At 34.3% G+C, this 18,340-nt stretch overlaps 4 protein-coding genes across 4 annotated transcripts in view; 3 read left to right on the forward strand and 1 right to left on the reverse strand.

Annotated features, from left to right (window-relative positions):
• Positions 1–105: 105 nt before the first annotated feature.
• Positions 106–11,765, forward strand: LOC106720937 (ATP-dependent DNA/RNA helicase DHX36-like). Its single transcript, XM_045681199.1, has 12 exons — positions 106–438; positions 701–1,342; positions 6,046–6,215; positions 6,565–6,727; positions 7,168–7,447; positions 7,839–8,301; positions 9,386–9,616; positions 9,711–9,889; positions 10,302–10,629; positions 10,811–11,073; positions 11,268–11,445; positions 11,636–11,765. The coding sequence occupies exons 1-12, from the start codon at positions 301–303 to the stop codon at positions 11,739–11,741; spliced, it is 3,141 nt and encodes a 1,046-aa protein (XP_045537155.1). The 5' UTR covers positions 106–300; the 3' UTR covers positions 11,742–11,765.
• Positions 11,766–12,036: 271 nt separating this feature from the next.
• LOC106720981 (enoyl-CoA hydratase domain-containing protein 3, mitochondrial) lies at positions 12,037–14,287 on the forward strand. The gene is made up of 7 exons (XM_045681289.1): positions 12,037–12,070; positions 12,154–12,266; positions 12,335–12,470; positions 12,911–13,009; positions 13,092–13,183; positions 13,434–13,522; positions 13,662–14,287. The coding sequence occupies exons 1-7, from the start codon at positions 12,053–12,055 to the stop codon at positions 13,949–13,951; spliced, it is 837 nt and encodes a 278-aa protein (XP_045537245.1). The 5' UTR covers positions 12,037–12,052; the 3' UTR covers positions 13,952–14,287.
• Positions 14,288–15,644: 1,357 nt separating this feature from the next.
• On the reverse strand, positions 15,645–16,877 carry LOC106720955 (ADP-ribosylation factor 2). Its single transcript, XM_014515761.2, has 4 exons — positions 16,626–16,877; positions 16,254–16,516; positions 16,055–16,180; positions 15,645–15,977 (listed from the first exon to the last, which is right to left on the reverse strand). The coding sequence occupies exons 1-4, from the start codon at positions 16,690–16,692 to the stop codon at positions 15,891–15,893; spliced, it is 543 nt and encodes a 180-aa protein (XP_014371247.1). The 5' UTR covers positions 16,693–16,877; the 3' UTR covers positions 15,645–15,890.
• Positions 16,878–17,768: 891 nt separating this feature from the next.
• The window catches only part of LOC106721011 (putative uncharacterized protein DDB_G0282133), a 35,900-nt gene continuing 35,328 nt past the window's right edge, over positions 17,769–18,340 (forward strand). Inside the window, exon 1 of the mRNA XM_014515832.2 lies at positions 17,769–17,864. Coding sequence (XP_014371318.2) covers positions 17,849–17,864 — 16 coding nt within the window. The 5' untranslated portion in view covers positions 17,769–17,848. The remainder of the gene's footprint in view (positions 17,865–18,340) is intronic.

Raw genomic sequence — 18,340 nt, forward strand, 5'->3', positions numbered from 1 at the left:
GCTGATGATTGACTAACAAGCACTGACACTGACATTTGATTGAAATTTGAAATCAATAATCAAAGTGAAATATGAAATTGAAATCACAAAATTTCATTAAAAACTTGGATTGGGAATGGCCGGCTTTAACGCAGTTTAAATAAATAATTGATTTGTGAATAAATTCAGCCTCTAAACCAATCTTTAAGAATAGATATTATACTGATCAAACTAACGACTGATAAAACAAAACTTAGTAATCGATCGATGATAAAATTAAGATATTTCTTCAATTTATAGTGGCTTATCATACAAGAAAACATGTCTCGTAACAGTTGGAATAGACGTGATCAAGGCTGGAAGAATAACCGAAACAAACGACCTCCTGGTCTAAAGGGACGAGAAATCGGATTATATTATAGAAACCTTCAAATAGAGTCTAAAAAGAAAAATGAAAATGTTTGTACAATAGAGTTTTATTTTAGAAATTCGTTGGTATTTTAGGTGCTTTTAAATACAACACAAAAGATTTGGCGTTTACCTTGTGATGTTTGAAAATGTAATATTTTTTTAATTGCTTTATCTCTATTCTAAAGTGATTGATTTAAAAAAAAGTTATTTTTTGCTTTACTGTTAAGTACCCAACTATACCATCCATTTTTAGTCCCTTCTCTAACATTGGACAACGCTAAACTTAGTTATAAAGTTACTTATTTTTTAGATATCTCTTACAATACCTCAGCCTGTGGTAACCTCAGTTAAGAACAATTTGAAACAAATAATATTTACTGCTAAAGAGCAAGACATTAAGCTACCAAATATTGTCACAACTCCATTTTCTCATGTTGTGACAAAGAACATAAAAACAGAAGTTCCTGATATTACAGATGTTAGTAATGAGCAGAAATATGATGAATTTAAGGCTCCATATCCAGTAAAAACTGAAAAAGATGCTGATACATTTTCTAATGAACCAAGCACATCATCTCTTCCTGACTTTATTCCAATTTACAGTGAAGATGAAATGGACTTTGATAGTAATGAAAAACAACTATCACTTAGAAGTTCAAAATCTTATAAATATGCTTATGAAGATATAATAACGGGAACATTTGATGATAAACTTGTGGAAAGTTTATCTAAAGGTATTACTATAAACTACATAGATGAACATACCAGTGATCTAAATGTTTCCTTTCAAGAGGAATACAAAGATATGATCACAAAACCAAAATACAAAAATTTCATGAAATTTCGTGAAACATTACCAACATATAAGAAATCTAAAGATATACTAGATCTTATTAACAATAACCAAGTTATTGTCATAAGTGGTGAAACTGGAAGTGGAAAATCAACGCAGGTACGATTTATTTCAATACATTATATGCTTATTATTTCAATACATTATATCGCTGTCATCGCGCGGTCGTTGCCGTGTGCGCACGTACAGGTGCTCCGCGTAGTTAGTACATCAATATGGATATCGTGAAGTGTAATAACTGTAACATAGTTATTTGTGAGCTATTGGCTTTTGTGCAAAATAAAGCTGATGTAATGGACGAAGACAGTATACTTCGTCTGTGTTCTACTGCGTTCACGACGGATGAAATCACACAGGCAAAAAAATTACTTTTCGAGTCTGTACAAACTACTTCTCGAAAAGTAAATAGGAAAGGTGAAGGAAAAAATAAGCGAGACATGGAAGATATTCTATGTGTGATCAAAGAAACAGACCCTGACTTGGTACCTATTTTTGTGGCAAGGGACTTACAACGTCTTCCCCCGGTCACATTTGATCATGTAGATGTCACGAGATTGTTAAGGGACATTATTAAACTGCAAGATAATGTGTTATTTATAAAAGAAAATTACGCTACGAAAGAAATGGTTTTAAATCAAATTGGTCGTCCGCATATTTCAACGGAAGAATTTCAAACCGAATCAACGGATATCATTAATACTTCTTGCATTGACAACTCGATGACTCAACGCCCGGTTGCTCATTCACTGTCATCTGATTCGCTCGCACGCAAGGGAGCATGTAATTACGATCTCTCACTTTCGCGTCCAACTGAGCGGCTGACCGGAGAAACCGGTTCGGGAGATAAACGTTCTGCAGTGTCGCCTGCGCGTGTAGCATCGCGCCCGGCGAGAATTGAAGTGAGTCAGCCTGGCAACAACTCATATGCCGATGCGGCTGCGCGCGCGCCTCTGGCTTCGGAGACAGCGGGTTCGAGTACGAGTGCGAGTAATATGAAAATTTGCAAAAATGATGATTGGGTCCTGGTGCAACGAAAGCGTAATAAGAACAGATTCACTGCGATGACGGGAAAAGCGGATAGTCATTACAATACATTTAAAGCGGCAAATACGAGAATACCATTTTATATATATAATGTTGATATGAAATGCCAGACGGAGGATATTTCTAATTATATTATGAGCAAGACCGGTGTTGATGTGCAATTAGAGAAAGTAAATATGAAATTTAAAAAAGATTACGGAGGATACAAGTTTATGATCCCAAAAGATAAATTATCGATATTTATGGATGAGAATTTATGGCCTTGTGGTGTATCTTTCCGCAGGTATGTACAGTTTAATAACCATTGGAAAACTAGGGATGAACAGAAATTAATTACTCAAAATGGACAAAAATAACAATAAGACACATAAAATTATGAGTTTCAACTGTAAGAGTCTAAAGAGATCTATGGATTGCATACGGATACTGAGTAAGCAGGTGGATATAATAGCTCTCCAAGAAACCTGGCTGTTACCAACTGAAATACATGAGTTGGGGTTGATAAACAAAGATTTTTCTTATTTTGGTAAATCGGCGATGGACATTAGCAGTGGGTTATTGCGCGGCCGTCCTTACGGTGGCGTAGGCCTTCTATGGAGAAATGATTCATTTCAATCGGTGTCTGTGATCCCCTGTGTTAGTGAGCGTATTGTCGCGATCAAAGTGTGTGTCGCGGACCGGTCTATGTTATTTTTTAATGTATATATGCCTACAAACGATCTTGATAATTTATGTGAATTTGTTGAATGCCTAAGCGAAATATCTGCTATAGTTGAGAATGAAAATATTGAATCTATATATGTGTTAGGAGATTTTAATGCTCACCCTGGCAAATTATTTGGGAATGAGATGTTAAGCTTTTGTGCGGAGCAGAATTGGCTATGTGCGGACATTGAGATACTAGGTATTGACTCTCAATCATATACTTATACTAGCGATGCGCATAGTACCTGTTCGTGGCTCGACCATTGTTTAACTACGATGGCCGCGTGGCGGACAGTAGTAAATGTAAAAATACATTACGATGTTTTCTGGTCAGATCATTTTCCATTGGAGGTCGAATGTAATCTTGAAAGGGTTAGACCCACAACTATTCCGCCTACTATTAGTAATGTAAATAAAATTATATGGGGTGAACGCACAGGAGATCAAATTGACATGTATTTTAAATATTGTAATGATAAATTGAAATTAATAGATTTTCCTCTAGAATTAAGTAAATGTTGTGATAATATGTGTACTAATGTGAATCATCAATCTGTGATAAATAATTTATATATGTGTATTATTAATGTTTTAACTGAAGCCTCTATTAATTGTTATGATAATTTTAGTAAAAAGTGTGGAACAAACCATAGAAGTATTCGACCATTGATGGGGTGGAACAAGCACGTCCGCAATGCTCACCAGGTGGCTAGACAAAAATTTCTTTGCTGGGTATGGAATGGGAAACCTCGGGAAGGAACTATTTACAGGGATATGGTAGAATCGAGGAAACTATTCAAAAATAAGGTTAAATTTTGTCAAAACCATCAGGAGCAAATAAAAATGAATATTCTTGCTACAAAACATGAGCAAAAAGACTTCCGAGGTTTCTGGAAACAAACAAAGAAATTGAGTCCTAAAGCTGGTATCCCAGTGAGCATTGATGGCGAGTGTGAGCCGGTGAGGATTGCTAATCTGTTCAAGAACCATTTCAGGGTACAATCACTTGGACAGTTAAGTGTGGGTGTTGATGCTGGGGTGGCGGACCCAAGTCGACCATTACAAGTACCACCCCGGATAACAGCGAAGGAAATAACTAAAATCATAAAGAATATGACTAAGGGCAAGTCTCCCGGTCATGACCACCTCAGCATTGAACACCTTCAGCACGCTGGTCCGCATTTGCCTAGGTTGCTGGCGCTCTTGTATACCTTCTGTATCAGACATTCGTATCTGCCCGGGGCGTTAATGAGAACGGTCGTTGTCCCGATTTTAAAGAACAAAACAGGCGACGTATCGGATTGTAATAACTATCGGCCGATCTCCTTGGCAACCATAACTGCGAAGGTACTCGATGCAGTGCTCGAGCGGCAGGTGAGTAATCATCTGAAATTTAGTGATGCTCAGTTCGGTTTTAGGCCGATGTTATCTACCGAGTGTGCAATCCTGTCGCTTAAGCATGTGGTAGGATACTACACGGAGAGGAATACGCCTGTCTATGCAGTGTTTCTCGATCTTTCCAAGGCCTTCGACCTGGTCAGATACGACTTGTTGTGGGGTAAGATGAGGCAGTCGGGCGTACCGGGACCTTACGTGGACTTGTTCTCCCATTGGTACCAGCACCAGACCAACCAGGTAAGATGGTCAAACACACTGTCGGAGGAATACAGGTTGGAATGCGGGGTGAGGCAGGGGGGTTTAACCTCACCGGCGCTTTTCAACCTGTATATTAATGAGCTGATCGAGGCACTCGGTAGTACACGTGTCGGCTGCTCGATTGATGGTCACTGTGTGAACAGCATCAGTTACGCTGACGACATGGTGCTATTGAGCCCATCGATCGCTGCTCTCCGGCGGTTGTTGTCCATCTGTGAGAGGTACGCTGAATCTCACGGGCTCCGATATAATGTTAAAAAAAGTGAACTGCTCGTCTTTAAGGCAGCAAAGAAAAAACCTAATTATGTGCCACCTGTAACGCTCGGAGGTGTTCCACTGAAGAGGGTTACGGAGTTCAAATACCTTGGCCATATTGTAACTGAGCACCTTAAAGACGATGCAGATATCGAAAGGGAACGGAGAGCGTTGGCTGTTCGCTGCAATATGCTGGCCCGCAGGTTCTACCGTTGTACCGCACAGGTTAAGGTAACCTTGTTCAAGGCGTTTTGCCAGTCCTTATATACCTGTGCCCTGTGGGTTCGATATACGCGGCGGGCATACAATGCTCTCCGAGTGCAATATAATAATGCTTTCAGGATGTTGTTGGGGCTCCCGCGGTACTGTAGCGCATCAGGTATGTTTGCGGATGCACACGTGGATGACTTTTCATCAGTCATCCGCAAACGGACAGCCTCACTGATGCGTAGGGTTCGTGCGAGCACTAACAATATCCTGATGGTTATAGGCAATAAGCCCGAATGTGTTGTTTTGAGACACTGGGTACATATACATACCCATGTACCTGGTGCCTCGAAACGACGCAGATTTATGAATTAAATGTTTTATTAAGTTTGTTAATTTTAATTTGTATTTATTTAATAATTTTGTCAATTTTCACTTTTAATTTAATTTAATTTTTAATCTTAACTTTACTAACATAGTTATAAGTATTATTTTACTAACAATGTATGGACTTATAATGGTCTGAATTAAATGATTTTTATTTTTTTATTTTTATTTTTTTATTAGTACCGGAGTAGTGAGACAGTCAGTGGCTCAAGGGTTAAGCACTTGACTTGTAATTTGCAGGTCCTGGGTTTGATTTCCGCCATATACCAATGTGTTTTTCCAGTTTTGAATTTCATATGTACATTTATCTGAAGTCTTATGATGAAGGAAAACATTGTGATGCAACCTGCATATATCTGTAAAAAAGAAGTCAATCAACCCACACTTGGCCAGGTTAACTATGGCCTAGTCAACCCTGATTTAGGGTATGCTATGAGCCCCTCAGTGTGGAATTATAGTGAGCTGATGATGATGATATTAGTGCTTAAAAATGTAAATAAAAATACTTTGTCAGATTACATCCTTATTTGAAATGATGGTTCTTTCAGATACCGCAACTTATCCTAGATGATGCGATAACAAATGGTAAAGGTGCTAATGTTAAAATAATGGTGACTCAGCCGAGGAGAATAGCTGCTTCATCTCTTGCAGCTAGAGTTGCTCAGGAGAGGTGTGATGCTTTGGGAAATTCTGTAGGCTACTCTGTTCGGTTAGAGAGGTATGTAATTTTTTTCTGAATACCTTTTTTTTTTACGTCAGGAAACCCACGACACATACTTTTTTATGTTTATAGTAATAGGTGATAAATAATACATTTAGATATATTAAAGATACATTAAAGATAGTGTTTGTGTCAATGAGGGCTGCTGAGCCCCAGATTTCCTGGTTAATCTGTAATATCTTTAGTCTTTTTTTATCCTATATTTAAATACACCGACATATTACATGATTTGTTACATTATGATCCTCTATAAAAATAGTATACTCACTAGCTTATTTTTTTAATTTGTATAACATTTAGGTGTTGGTACTGCATAGTGTGCATAGATAGATATAAAATGTTTCAGAGTAGAAGAAAGACCTCGTGGCAGCATCCAGTATTGCACAACAGGGGTGCTACTTGTCGAACTGGAAGTACATCAGGGTCTGACAAATTGGAGTCATATAATACTAGATGAAGTCCATGAAAGGGACTGTCATGTTGATATATCTATGTGCATGTTGAAACAGGTAACCTAGAATAATTAACATGTTCCAACATAACTATTTCAGTTACAAAGCAAAAATTCAAAGGGACCATCCATAAATTACGTTACACGAATTTCATGATTTTTTTACCCTTCCCCCGTCCCTATCACATCTGTTAGACCCTCCTACCTAGTGTGATATCACATGTTTTTCAATTTTACATATACACATTTGAGAAATTAAAAAACAGTATATAAATAAAATGTCATATTTGTGAATCTTCCCCAACCCGTTGTCACACAATGTCTCACTTTGTCGATTCCCTTCCGCCTCCTTAACATGTGTCATAGTCAATGGATGACTGCTAAGGTGTTTTAATTTAAGTGTATTTATAAGAAATTAAAGAAAAAATATCATGATGAAAGTAAAATCCCAAATTAACATTGCCTATGAATTCCAAACATGAGTATAATTTATTTCAGGTTTTAAAAAGGCGTCAAGATTTAAAACTGATATTAATGAGCGCTACTTTAGACGCTGAAACTTTATCCCATTATTTTGATGATTGTCCTGTGATGAAAATAGAGGGGATAGCATATCCTGTTAAAGATGTGTATTTAGAAGATATTTTGGACATGACAAAGTATAAACTTCCGGAAACAACCAATAGACAAAGGAAGCTGCCAAAGTCTAAGCGATATGGAAACAGGCATAAACAATCAGATGAAATGGAAAAAGATATAAAATATAAAGCGGAAATTAGTATGTATTACTATACTTGGCTAATATTATCAAAGAAGATAGATATTGAAAGTAATAGAAAGGGATTAAAAAAACTTAATATAGGCAGAGATTTTATAGTTATCTATGATCATTATACAAACATGATAACTTAAAATCATTGCTACTAAACGAGTTAAATTGAAATATGTGTATTTCTCTATCATTTTTTTTTTAATTTCATTACATTACTACATGAGCGAAATATTTGTATCCCTTTTGAAGGAAATTACGCAGTTAAAGTTAATATGGAAAAGAAATGCATAAATTTCTTTTTATCAAAAATTAAAAAAAAGCACCTTTTTGTAATTACGGTCGAATTTCAACCAATAGGCGACCACTAATTTTAATTAATGTGCTATTATTATTACAGATGGTTGGTTAGAATCAAAGAAACGTGAACTCGATTACGATGTTTACAAAACACTGCAAGACTCGAGGATTGAAGAATTAAATCTAGATCTAGTTCTAGAACTTCTGAAACGTATCTGCAGGGGAGATCCTGGTGCTGTTCTGATATTCTTAACTGGCATCGGAGACATATCAAAGTTTCTAAGACTGATGAACGAAAGTAATCTATTCCCAAAGGAACGCTATGAAATTTACCCCTTACATTCAAAACTACCGTCGCTAGATCAACATAGAATATTCGAAAGACCACCGGATAATGTTAGAAAAGTTATTGTAGCAACAAATATAGCTGAAACTTCAATAACTATAGATGATATAGTATATGTTATTGACTGCGGAAGAATTAAATTGAACGGATTTGATGTTGAAGATAAAATATCAACGCTCCAGTCTGAATGGGTTTCACAAGCTAACTTACGTCAAAGGTAATTTATTTTAATTATTTACTAGTGTCTCAAAATTCTTTAAGAAGAGGTGATTCATGGCTCTGTATATAGTGGTGACTAAAGCACCTACTAAACAAATTATTTAGCAAGTTTGTTCCATCAATATCATCAATAGATAACATCAGGAGGGATTGTAGTCAAGCGCCGATTTATCTATCTATATATATAAAAGAAAGTTGTGTTAGTTACACCATTTATAACTCAAGAACGGCTGAATAGATTTGACAGAAATTTGGTGGGCAAGTAGCTTAGAACCAGGAATAGGACATAGGATAATTTTTACCCCGTTTTCTATTTTTTATTCCGCGCGGACGGAGTCGCGGGTAAAAGCTAGTCTAATATATAAAATTCTCGTGTCACAGTTTTCGTTACCGTACTCCTCCGAAACGGCTTGACCGATTCTCATGAAATTTTGTGAGCATATTCAGTAGGTCTGAGAATCGGCCAACATCTATTTTTCATTTTTTTTTTAACTGCGCGCGGACGGAGTCGCGGGCGACAGCTAGTATATGTATAAAAGAAGGTCGTGTTAGTTACACTATTTATAACTCAAGATTGGTCGAACTGATTTAGCTGAAAATTGATGGGGAGGTAGCTTAGAACTAGGAGACGGACATAGGAACTTTTTTTATCTTGTGTGCATTTCTTTTATTCCGCGCGGACGGAGTCGCGGGTAAAAGCTAGTTAAATATAAAAAAAAATATTTAAAAAAAAAGAAGTACTTCAAAGAATGACCAAAGCATCAAACAATGCCATTTATAAACTAGCTGTCTACGGTCTCGATGTTCTTCCGGACTATATTCTACATCTGTGCGAAATTTCATCTAGATCCGTTGAGACTTTCCAGAGATACCTTCTAACAAACACCCATCCATCGAAACTTTCGCATATAGTAAGAGTAAGGTTATTTGACAAACTAGTGAAATCTGACAAAATATTTATTCATTTAGTTCATTTAGACACTTACCAGTCAAGTTGTAAATAACTTAACTAGACTTAGTCATTTTTATTTGATCACTTGACTATGGATAGCATTTTATCTATAGTGAATCTGTTTTGACAGACGAGGTCGTGCGGGCCGCTGCCAGCCTGGTATTTGTTACCACATGATGACTACATACCGTGCCTCCACACTTCCTGAACGTCTGCTGCCCGAGTTACAGAGGAGCAATCTGTTAGAACCGGTGCTTACTGTGAAGAGATTAAGACTTGGGTTAGCAGCTGATGCATTTAACATGATGCCCTCGCCTCCTGTACCTTCAACTGTACAATGGGCTGTTAACCATTTGCAACAGTAAGTATTTGTGAGTTTTTTTATTATTATTATTCTGTTTTTTCCTCATAACCGATGTCGTAATAAACGTTTTCTACTGAACATTTGTGTGAAGGTGTGGAGCGCTGGACGCGTGGGAGACACTGACGCCTCTAGGCTGGCACTTGGCACGACTGCCGCTGCATCCCGCAGCTGGCAAGTTGCTTCTTCTGGCCACACTCTTCGGCTGCCTCGACCGCGCCGCCAGCGTCGCCGCTGTATGGAGCTTCAAAGATCCCTTCCAGCTCGTCATTGGTAAGCTAACCTAGATGATAAAGTCTCTAATATTCCTGTCTTTCTCTTAACATATAAAATGTCTTTTAAAGAAAGAAACAAAATGTATGGTCGGTAGTGGATTTTTTTTTGTTTCGGTGTTTAGTGTTTTGGTTAATATAGTAAAGGCTCCACTTTATTCATTGTAAAAAAGAAATGTAATTTTTGATAGTGATATATAGATAAGTAATTTTATTTATTTATTTAGATTAGATAAAGTTACTTTATAAAACTGTCCGCTAACAATGATAATCTGATAACGCCTAATTATTTTAATTTCATATTTTTAATATAGATTCGCCTAAATATAAAATGGAAACTTAAGCTAAAAATTTTTTGACCGCACAAGTGTTGCTCTATCTCGTGCTCTAATTACCCTACCCAATTATTTTAGGCAAAGAAGCAGAAGTTGATGAGGTGAAACGTAGCTTTACATTGGGCGAGCCTAGCGACCATGTTGCTATATCAGAGGCTATATTACAATGGGAACGATGCAGATCGCGACAACATAGAAATTCTTTCGCTTACTCAAACTTCTTATCAAATAATACTCTAGAACTATTAGCCGATATGAAGAAGCAGTTGGGTGATAATCTAAAGCAGATGGGCTTCCTTGCCTCCGGTGATGTGAAATCTCGCTATGAGAACAGAAACGCCAATAATATGAGCCTCTTCAAAGCTATCGTTGCGGCAGCACTTTATCCTAATATAGCTACAGTTAGGTCAGTTATCTATTAAAATACCTCTATATAAGATTTCCTTAAAATAAAGTGAGTAAATCATCGCTTAAGCCACATTTTATTGCATTTATCAATCGAAAAATATCAAGTTTTTACAGAAAACAATCATGTAGTAATTGAGTAAAGAGTGTGATAAACAAATTAAATGTCTTAACCTTTTTAGATGGAGAAACATGCACTCAAGGCATCGACCCGCACAACTCAAAGTATATACTCCCGAAGAAGGTAACATATCTCTCCATCCCAGTAGTGTAATGGCGTCGTCGAAGAACCCGAGGTCTAATAATAGACCGCTGTGTAACCAGCCTGGAGCTAACTGGCTGGTGTATTGGCTTAAACAACGATCTACCTCACGTTTTCTGTTAGAAGTTACATTAATATATACTCTACCTCTTCTCTTTTTCGGCGAGTTTGTAGTGAGCGAGGGTAAGCAATTTTTAATTTTTAACAGCTTTTATATTTACAATTTTTATGACCATAAAGAAGTAATGTTGCCATCTCTTATATAGTTGACTCCCGATATTGACCAGATTATTTTCATCTCTACGTGGCCGCTATTATTTTTTTATTTTTGTTATTTTATAAAAGTCAAACTAATCAATTCAGTGTTACTATTTTAGGTAAAAATGAAGACCCAGACGAATGTTGTTTTTCAATAAAGACAGTCACGGTAAAGGTGAAAAAAGAAGCCGCCGACATCCTGCACAAATTGAGATCGTTACTAGACTTGGTGTTAGCTCGCAAAGTTACAACAGATCAATCTTCATATCACAGTAGATTTGAAGAGGAAGTAATTGAGTGAGTTTTTGATATTTTAACAAACCTTATTCTAGACCCATGTTAACTTTTAAAAAAATTGAGGCACTCTAACATTTGGCATACATTTTAAAATTACCTATGTAAACAAAAAAACATTTATTTAAAAAATAATCACCGAAACTGCTTAACTTTTCAAAATTTTTTATTGAATGCATTTTTTACATTTTAGTGCTGTCATCAACCTTATAACGGCAGAAGATGAAGGTGTTGAGTATATGGATGCCGATAATTCTGAGTCTGACTCCGAGGACTCGTTTAGAAATAGAAGATACTAAATACATTTTATTTAATTTAATTTTTTTTTTTTGTTATTTTTACACCGTAACCCGAATTAAGAAAAATACCAAAGCTTACATTTATGTAAAATTAATTTAATTGTATTTTTTTATGATTAGATTGGAAATATTTTCTCAGCAACATTTGGTTCACCTTGGTTTGTGGTTAATTTTTTTAATGGTAACACACTTGGTTGTCACTTGTCAAGCGATTCATTTTGATTTTGAAATGTAAATATTGAAAACAAGTTTTGTTGAATTATTATTATTCAGATAAGCGAAGAAGTTTAGATAGAAGTTAAAGCGACAAAATGTTCTTAGCATTTCGGGTATGTAACCTCTTTTTATCCTATGATAAAACTTTTGATATAAAGATATTGAAACATATAACTACTGTATTTTACTTTTGCAGAAACAATTATTTACTCCTTTAACAATAAGAATTCGTAATACACATAATGAATACATAATAACTAATGAAAACGACGGCACTCGAGAGATTATTTTAAACCATGAGAAAACAAAGTTAGTATATTTAATGTTGTAAGTTAATTCTGTAGTATATTCTTTAATTATCTTTATTTAATACGCAGAAATTCACTATCAATTAACATGATGAGCAACTTAATACAAGCTATAAACGCAAATAAAGAGGACACATCTTTACGAGCTATAGTGCTATCTGCAAAGGGTAATGTCTTTTCAGCAGGACACAATTTAAAAGAATTAGTAAGTAAATTTATGCAAAATCAGCTAAACCGCTATGCGGTAGTGTCCTTACGTAAGAAATATAAAAATTGGTGGAACTCCAATAAGAATCCAACACAAAGTTTAACAAAAAGAACATAACTTCAGATTTATTCACTACTACCGATGGCCTGAGATGTTAACGCAGAATAAAAAAGTAGCTTTTTATATGCCCACGTTCATCAACTACTGTAAGGTACCACATTAAAGTCCCATCAAAATCACTCCTCCCGCTCTGGAGATTACCTGGGACAAACGCAACCTTACAGATGGACAGACAGATTTTAAAAATTGATTTTTTCGTCACGCAAATACATAATGTGTATGAAATATATATATTTTTTTCAATATTACATACATCAATTTTATACATATGTATAGATAACATACAAATAAAAATAGCACTATAATATTTTTTACAGCAAATTATTGATGGAAAAGAACAACATAAACTAGTTTTTAAGAAAGCCGTTGATCTGATGAAATCAATAATAGATAGTCCTGTTCCAGTACTAGCAAAGGTAAAAGTAAAAATTTTATCAAATATTTTTTGTATCTTCTGTATTCATGACACATGTATGACTAATTTTATAAACTTTAAAGGTAAATGGATTTGCAACTGCTGCAGGATGTCAATTGGTTGCATCATGTGACATGATTGTTTGTTCAGACACAAGCAAATTTTCTACACCTGGGTAATACTTATCTATCAATATTCTCAGATTATTATATTTATACTAATATTATAAAGTGGAAAGATTTATATTTTTGGATATAAAAAATATACACAAACTACTGGACTGACTTAAAAAAATATTTTACTATTAGGAAGATATATCACTGGTTGTAACACAGGTTACATTCCTAAATTTTATTTTATACCGCGCGGACGATGTCACGGGCAAAAGCTAGTGTTAAAATCTTTTACATATTTTTGTGTCACAGGGCTAATTTTGGAATATTCTGCTCAACTCCAGGGATACCATTAGCGAGATCAGTACCAAAATCTAGGGCAATGTATATGTTGCTAACAGGTATATTTTTATTTTAAATTAGATGTATTTATCACTTGCAGTTTAGCATGATTTAGCTTTCAAAATTAAATATTAGTAACATAACCTGTTTGTAATATAATTGAGTATTTTACGATTCTCAATGTTAGCTTTTTTACAGGACAACCTATTAATGCTAAAGAGGCTTACGAGAGTGGTCTTGTAACAAAAGTAGTGCCTCCTGAAAATCTAGATGAAGAAGTAACAAAAATAATTGATCAGATAAAACTGAAGAGTCGCTCAGTAATCACTTTGGGAAAGTATTTCTTCTATAAACAAATAAACTTTAACATATTTGATGCATATAAATTAGGCCAGGAAATAATGATAAATAATACTGAAATGGATGATGGACAAGAGGGTATTAGGAGTTTTGTAGAAAAACGTAAGGCTAAATGGAGCCATAAATAATTAATGTGTCATACAAAGTACTTTTAACATAATTTTTTTTTATACTAAGATGAACTTGTGGTTAGCGATACTGAACATGTTACCTTAACTATTGTTAAGACTGACTCATTTGTCTCTGTATTTTCGAAAAGAATGTGAGGGATGACTATATGTGTCAATCATATCACTGGAGTCAAAACACAAATTTACATGTTCTCAATACATTGATTACAAAATCATACTCTTTTGTATGCGTAGAAATAAAACAAAATTTATTTACACCTAGCGTTTTATTTACCACTTCAATGCATCTCCAATATATAAAACAGGAGTTTTATAAGCAGGACTCACAATCACATTACATATTAACAATAAATTATTTTGCCGAAAGGTTATTTGACAACATATATACATTAATTTAAAAAAAATATATGGAGACATAACATACTGTAGTGTTTTATAATTGTGCATGATATTAATGTTTTTAAATAAACCTATATTATAAAATATGCATAATTGATATAGGTATTTATTGTCTACACTCTGTTTTTAAATGTAAGATAGTGCAAAAAAACTATATCCCAACAAAAGTTCTGATACATCTAAACCACACATGATAGACAAAGTTTTGGAACAAAATAAGAAACTAATAACTAATTATACACTATTTTAAGCAATATTATGACAAAGAACCAGAAACTATAGAACAGAAACTATCATGCAATGAAAAAGCAGTTATTTGGATGGTGTACACCAGCGATTCTCAAACTTTTATGAGTACGGAATGATTTTGGGAATACTCCATATTTAATGGAACCCTGGATTCTAGATTGAATTATTTTAGGGCAGTGATTGTCAAACATTTCTTTCACCGCCCCCTTTGAAAATCAATTATATTTCAGAGCGCCCCTAATTTTTATTTAGCCCTAAAACTTAAAAACCACAATTTCATTACTTTAATTAATTTCAAAGCCCCCCCATTTTTTGGGCTCTTTATCGCCCCCTCCTAGGTTTCAAACGCTCCCAAGGGGGCGTTATCGCCCACTTTGGGAAACACTGTTCTAGGGCCTAGAATAATTAAACACTAGTTGCACTTGCAATTCCTTAAGACATAGTGACATGTGGTGTCAATTCATAAGTTATTGTAGAAAGGTATTTATATACTAATTTTGATCAGTACCTACTTTTGTTAACCTCTCAGGAAGGCTTCGCAGAGTCCCAGAGCTCCAAGGAGCACATTTTGAGTAAAACTGGTATACACAAATAAAAACTAAATAACACTATTGATTCCAATTGGTTATAGGATCAATTTAAAAGTATGCTTAATAATTTGAAAAAACAAAATTACTGTTTAAATGTTCAAAAATAAAGTAGCAATGACTGTTTTTTGTTAATGGCTCAGTTTCCTTGTATGTCAAAATAACATTTATAAGATGCTTAGAATATAATCACTAAAAATTAATTCAAACTCAATGAAACCACTAAACTAAGAATCTTTACTTGAAAATTACACTTAAATAAATAAAATGTGGGCCTTTTTCCACATGCCAACAAAACATTTTAAAATTATCAAATGATAAGAAATACAAGGAAAGACTTTTAATGTTGAACAGATAAATAAAAACAATTAGATACAATTTTTATGTTTATATATTAATTTTAAGAAAATCCATTGAAATACATAACTTTATATTTCAAATTTGAAAAGGTTATAGTTCTTGATTACATTAAGTTACAATTGCATTATCAGGATGAGAATATAATGTAAAAAATGCAAGTATAAAGTCAAAAGTTAACAATGTTTTGTGGAAAAAGACCATTTAAACATATAAAGTTTATAATTAGATATAATAGTAGTCTTTTGTATCCAGTATTACTGGAACTGCATTCTCATTATGGAAAGGTTTCAGTCATTTCGGGAATGTCAATTTTGTTCCCAGTGACTGATTAGATCTAGAACCTATTTCTTTGCAAGTTCATTGGAGAGCCAGTCTAATCCCTCATAGAGACCTTGGCCTTGTGTTGCACAAGTCGCTTGAATATACCACTGGAATGGTGCAAGTGTTATGAGTCATTTTCATCCAAATACTAAATATGTAGCAAATATTTTACTGATATACTTACACGGCGGTTTCTAAGGTTGTTTAGATTTAGAGCGTTTGTTAATTCAGCTGCTGTCATTGCATTGGGCATATCTTGTTTATTAGCAAAGACCAAGATAACGGCATCTTTCAATTCATCTTCTTTGAGCTAAAACGTAATTATGATGTAAATGAAATAAAATTCATGAAATATAAAAAATATTGTACAAAACAAGACAAACCATATTAGCCAGTTCATTTTCAGCTTCCACGATTCTCTTTGTATCACTTGAATCTACTACAAATATAAGTCCTTGTGTGTTTTGGTAATAATGACGCCAGAGAGGTCTAATTTTATCTTGACCACCAACATCCCAAACCGTGAAACTAATGTTTTTGTATTCCACCGTTTCGACATTGAAGCCGATAGTCGGAATAGTAGTGACAATCTCGCCAAGCTTTAACTTGTAAAGTATTGTAGTTTTACCGGCGGCGTCTAAGCCAACTGCAAATTAAAATGTTAACATTCATTTTTTGTTTAAAATCTAAACAAAACACGTAATTTATAAAAACAGCTACACAGTCCTAAAACGATGAGCTGTCACTCGACTCACCCATTAAAATACGCATTTGTTTCTTGCCGAAAAGTCTTGTGAAAACACTCGATATTGTCAGTCCCATTTTGCTGTAACACTAGTGGCCTATAGAAATAAATAATAAACACAATCGCTTCTTCGACAACTACCAAGTCTCCTATTTTGAAATGATAATGAAATTTCTTTTATAAGACCTTATATTTAAGAAAAAGATGTGATGATCTGTGTAGCAGAATGTATTTAATGATACGTCAACCAGTTCAACGCGGCCCTAGGGTTGTCAAGAGAAGTAAAGGTGATATCGGTTTTTATTATCTGTGAGTTTTAATGTTTCTATTTTCCTAAAGGATTAAGTCAGAAGATTCTACAAAAGGCTTTCTTAAACATAGCTAACTAGATAGTATAATAATAAATAACATTAAAAACATTCATGCAAGATGTGTATACAAAGATACATATATTATTTCAAACAACACTTTATCAATAACAATAATTTCATGGTTGTAAGAGGTCATTATTTTAATTTATTTTTCAGAATATGATTGTTACAAGTGAAATGAAATAAACCATTTTGTCGTGTCTTTATTGTGTGTCACTTTCAAATTCTCTGTTTTCTGTGACTCAAAAATATTTACTGACAGAATTAACGGCGGTGACATCATCACTCCTGCCAGATCAAGCTTGTGAGTCTACGGTCTTTTTTTAAGACATAAGCGTATCCAATAGGACTGGAAAGCTATAGTGAGCATGTGCCACGAACACGTAATAGATACTCACGATTGTCATTTTACATGGTTTTAATTTATTTTTAAAACACTATTTTCAGACTGTTTATTAATGTTTGCTAAATAATTAGTTTTATGACTTAAGCACAGACGACAGAATATGGATAGAAAGAACTGTTGTCCAAAACCGGAATCACACATCCCTATTGAAAATCTCAGATTAAATATTTTACGGTTTTACGACATTAAAATACAGAAATCAAAGTAAGCAATTAAATAAAAGAACATTTGTGCTAAATTTGCAGTAAAATGATGTCAATAAAAATAAGTCTTATATATTTTAAATTAATTTCTAAAGTTTTACTTAATTTGTATATCTGTCTATCGAAGGCAGAAGGCAGTAGCAATACAAAGATTAGGTTAATCAGTTGCCAATAGGAATGAACTGCTAAGAATCTGTCATGCGTCGTCATAGAAACGTTTTCGAAAACTTTTGATTTTGTGGCTGTTTTCGACATGGAGATTTATGAAGGTATGTAAATATGATATTAAATATTAGTATATTAAATACCATTAGCCAAATAAGCGTTGCGTTCAGGGCCTACAGTCATGTTAAATTCAAAACAAGTTCAGCGCGAAGGACCTTTTTAGGCACCCTGTTATGTTGATTTAGACTGTTTAGACATATATTTTCATGACTTTTTACTCAATTAAAAAAAAGACATGCTACGATATATTAATCCTTATTTTGTAATGTAAAGAAAAAGTAGATATAAATATCATTTCATAGTAAAATATATTTTATTACGTATAATATTTAATTTTTGGAGTAAAAAAATTATAGAGGCTCTACCACAGAGAGATTTAAAAATACGCCCGAAATTAAAACGTCTTTTCGTTATCCACTATATAGTTTACACCCTCAAGACTCACGTTTATGAAAATACTTTGGCATACAACCAGCCAGTATCCATTTCGCCGGCAATTGACATTCGTTCCGGAAACTCT

The sequence above is a fragment of the Papilio machaon genome, chromosome 15 (genome assembly GCF_912999745.1).
Source record: "Papilio machaon chromosome 15, ilPapMach1.1, whole genome shotgun sequence".
NCBI lineage: Eukaryota > Metazoa > Arthropoda > Insecta > Lepidoptera > Papilionidae > Papilio > Papilio machaon.

Bases quoted from the DNA above. Each gene is read 5' to 3' on its own strand.
- LOC106720937 (XM_045681199.1), top strand. From the start codon at position 301: ATGTCTCGTAACAGTTGGAATAGACGTGATCAAGGCTGGAAGAATAAC. The intron at 6,728-7,167 runs GTAACCTAGAAT...AATTTATTTCAG, and splicing joins CTATGTGCATGTTGAAACAG to GTTTTAAAAAGGCGTCAAGA. The intron at 7,448-7,838 runs GTATGTATTACT...TTATTATTACAG, and splicing joins AAAATATAAAGCGGAAATTA to ATGGTTGGTTAGAATCAAAG.
- LOC106720981 (XM_045681289.1), top strand. The intron at 13,184-13,433 runs GTAATACTTATC...TTTGTGTCACAG, and splicing joins AGCAAATTTTCTACACCTGG to GGCTAATTTTGGAATATTCT. The intron at 13,523-13,661 runs GTATATTTTTAT...GCTTTTTTACAG, and splicing joins AATGTATATGTTGCTAACAG to GACAACCTATTAATGCTAAA.
- LOC106720955 (XM_014515761.2), bottom strand. From the start codon at position 16,692: ATGGGACTGACAATATCGAGTGTTTTCACAAGACTTTTCGGCAAGAAA. The intron at 16,517-16,625 runs GTGAGTCGAGTG...TTTAATTTGCAG, and splicing joins ACAAATGCGTATTTTAATGG to TTGGCTTAGACGCCGCCGGT. The intron at 15,978-16,054 runs GTAAGTATATCA...GCACCATTCCAG, and splicing joins ACAACCTTAGAAACCGCCGT to TGGTATATTCAAGCGACTTG.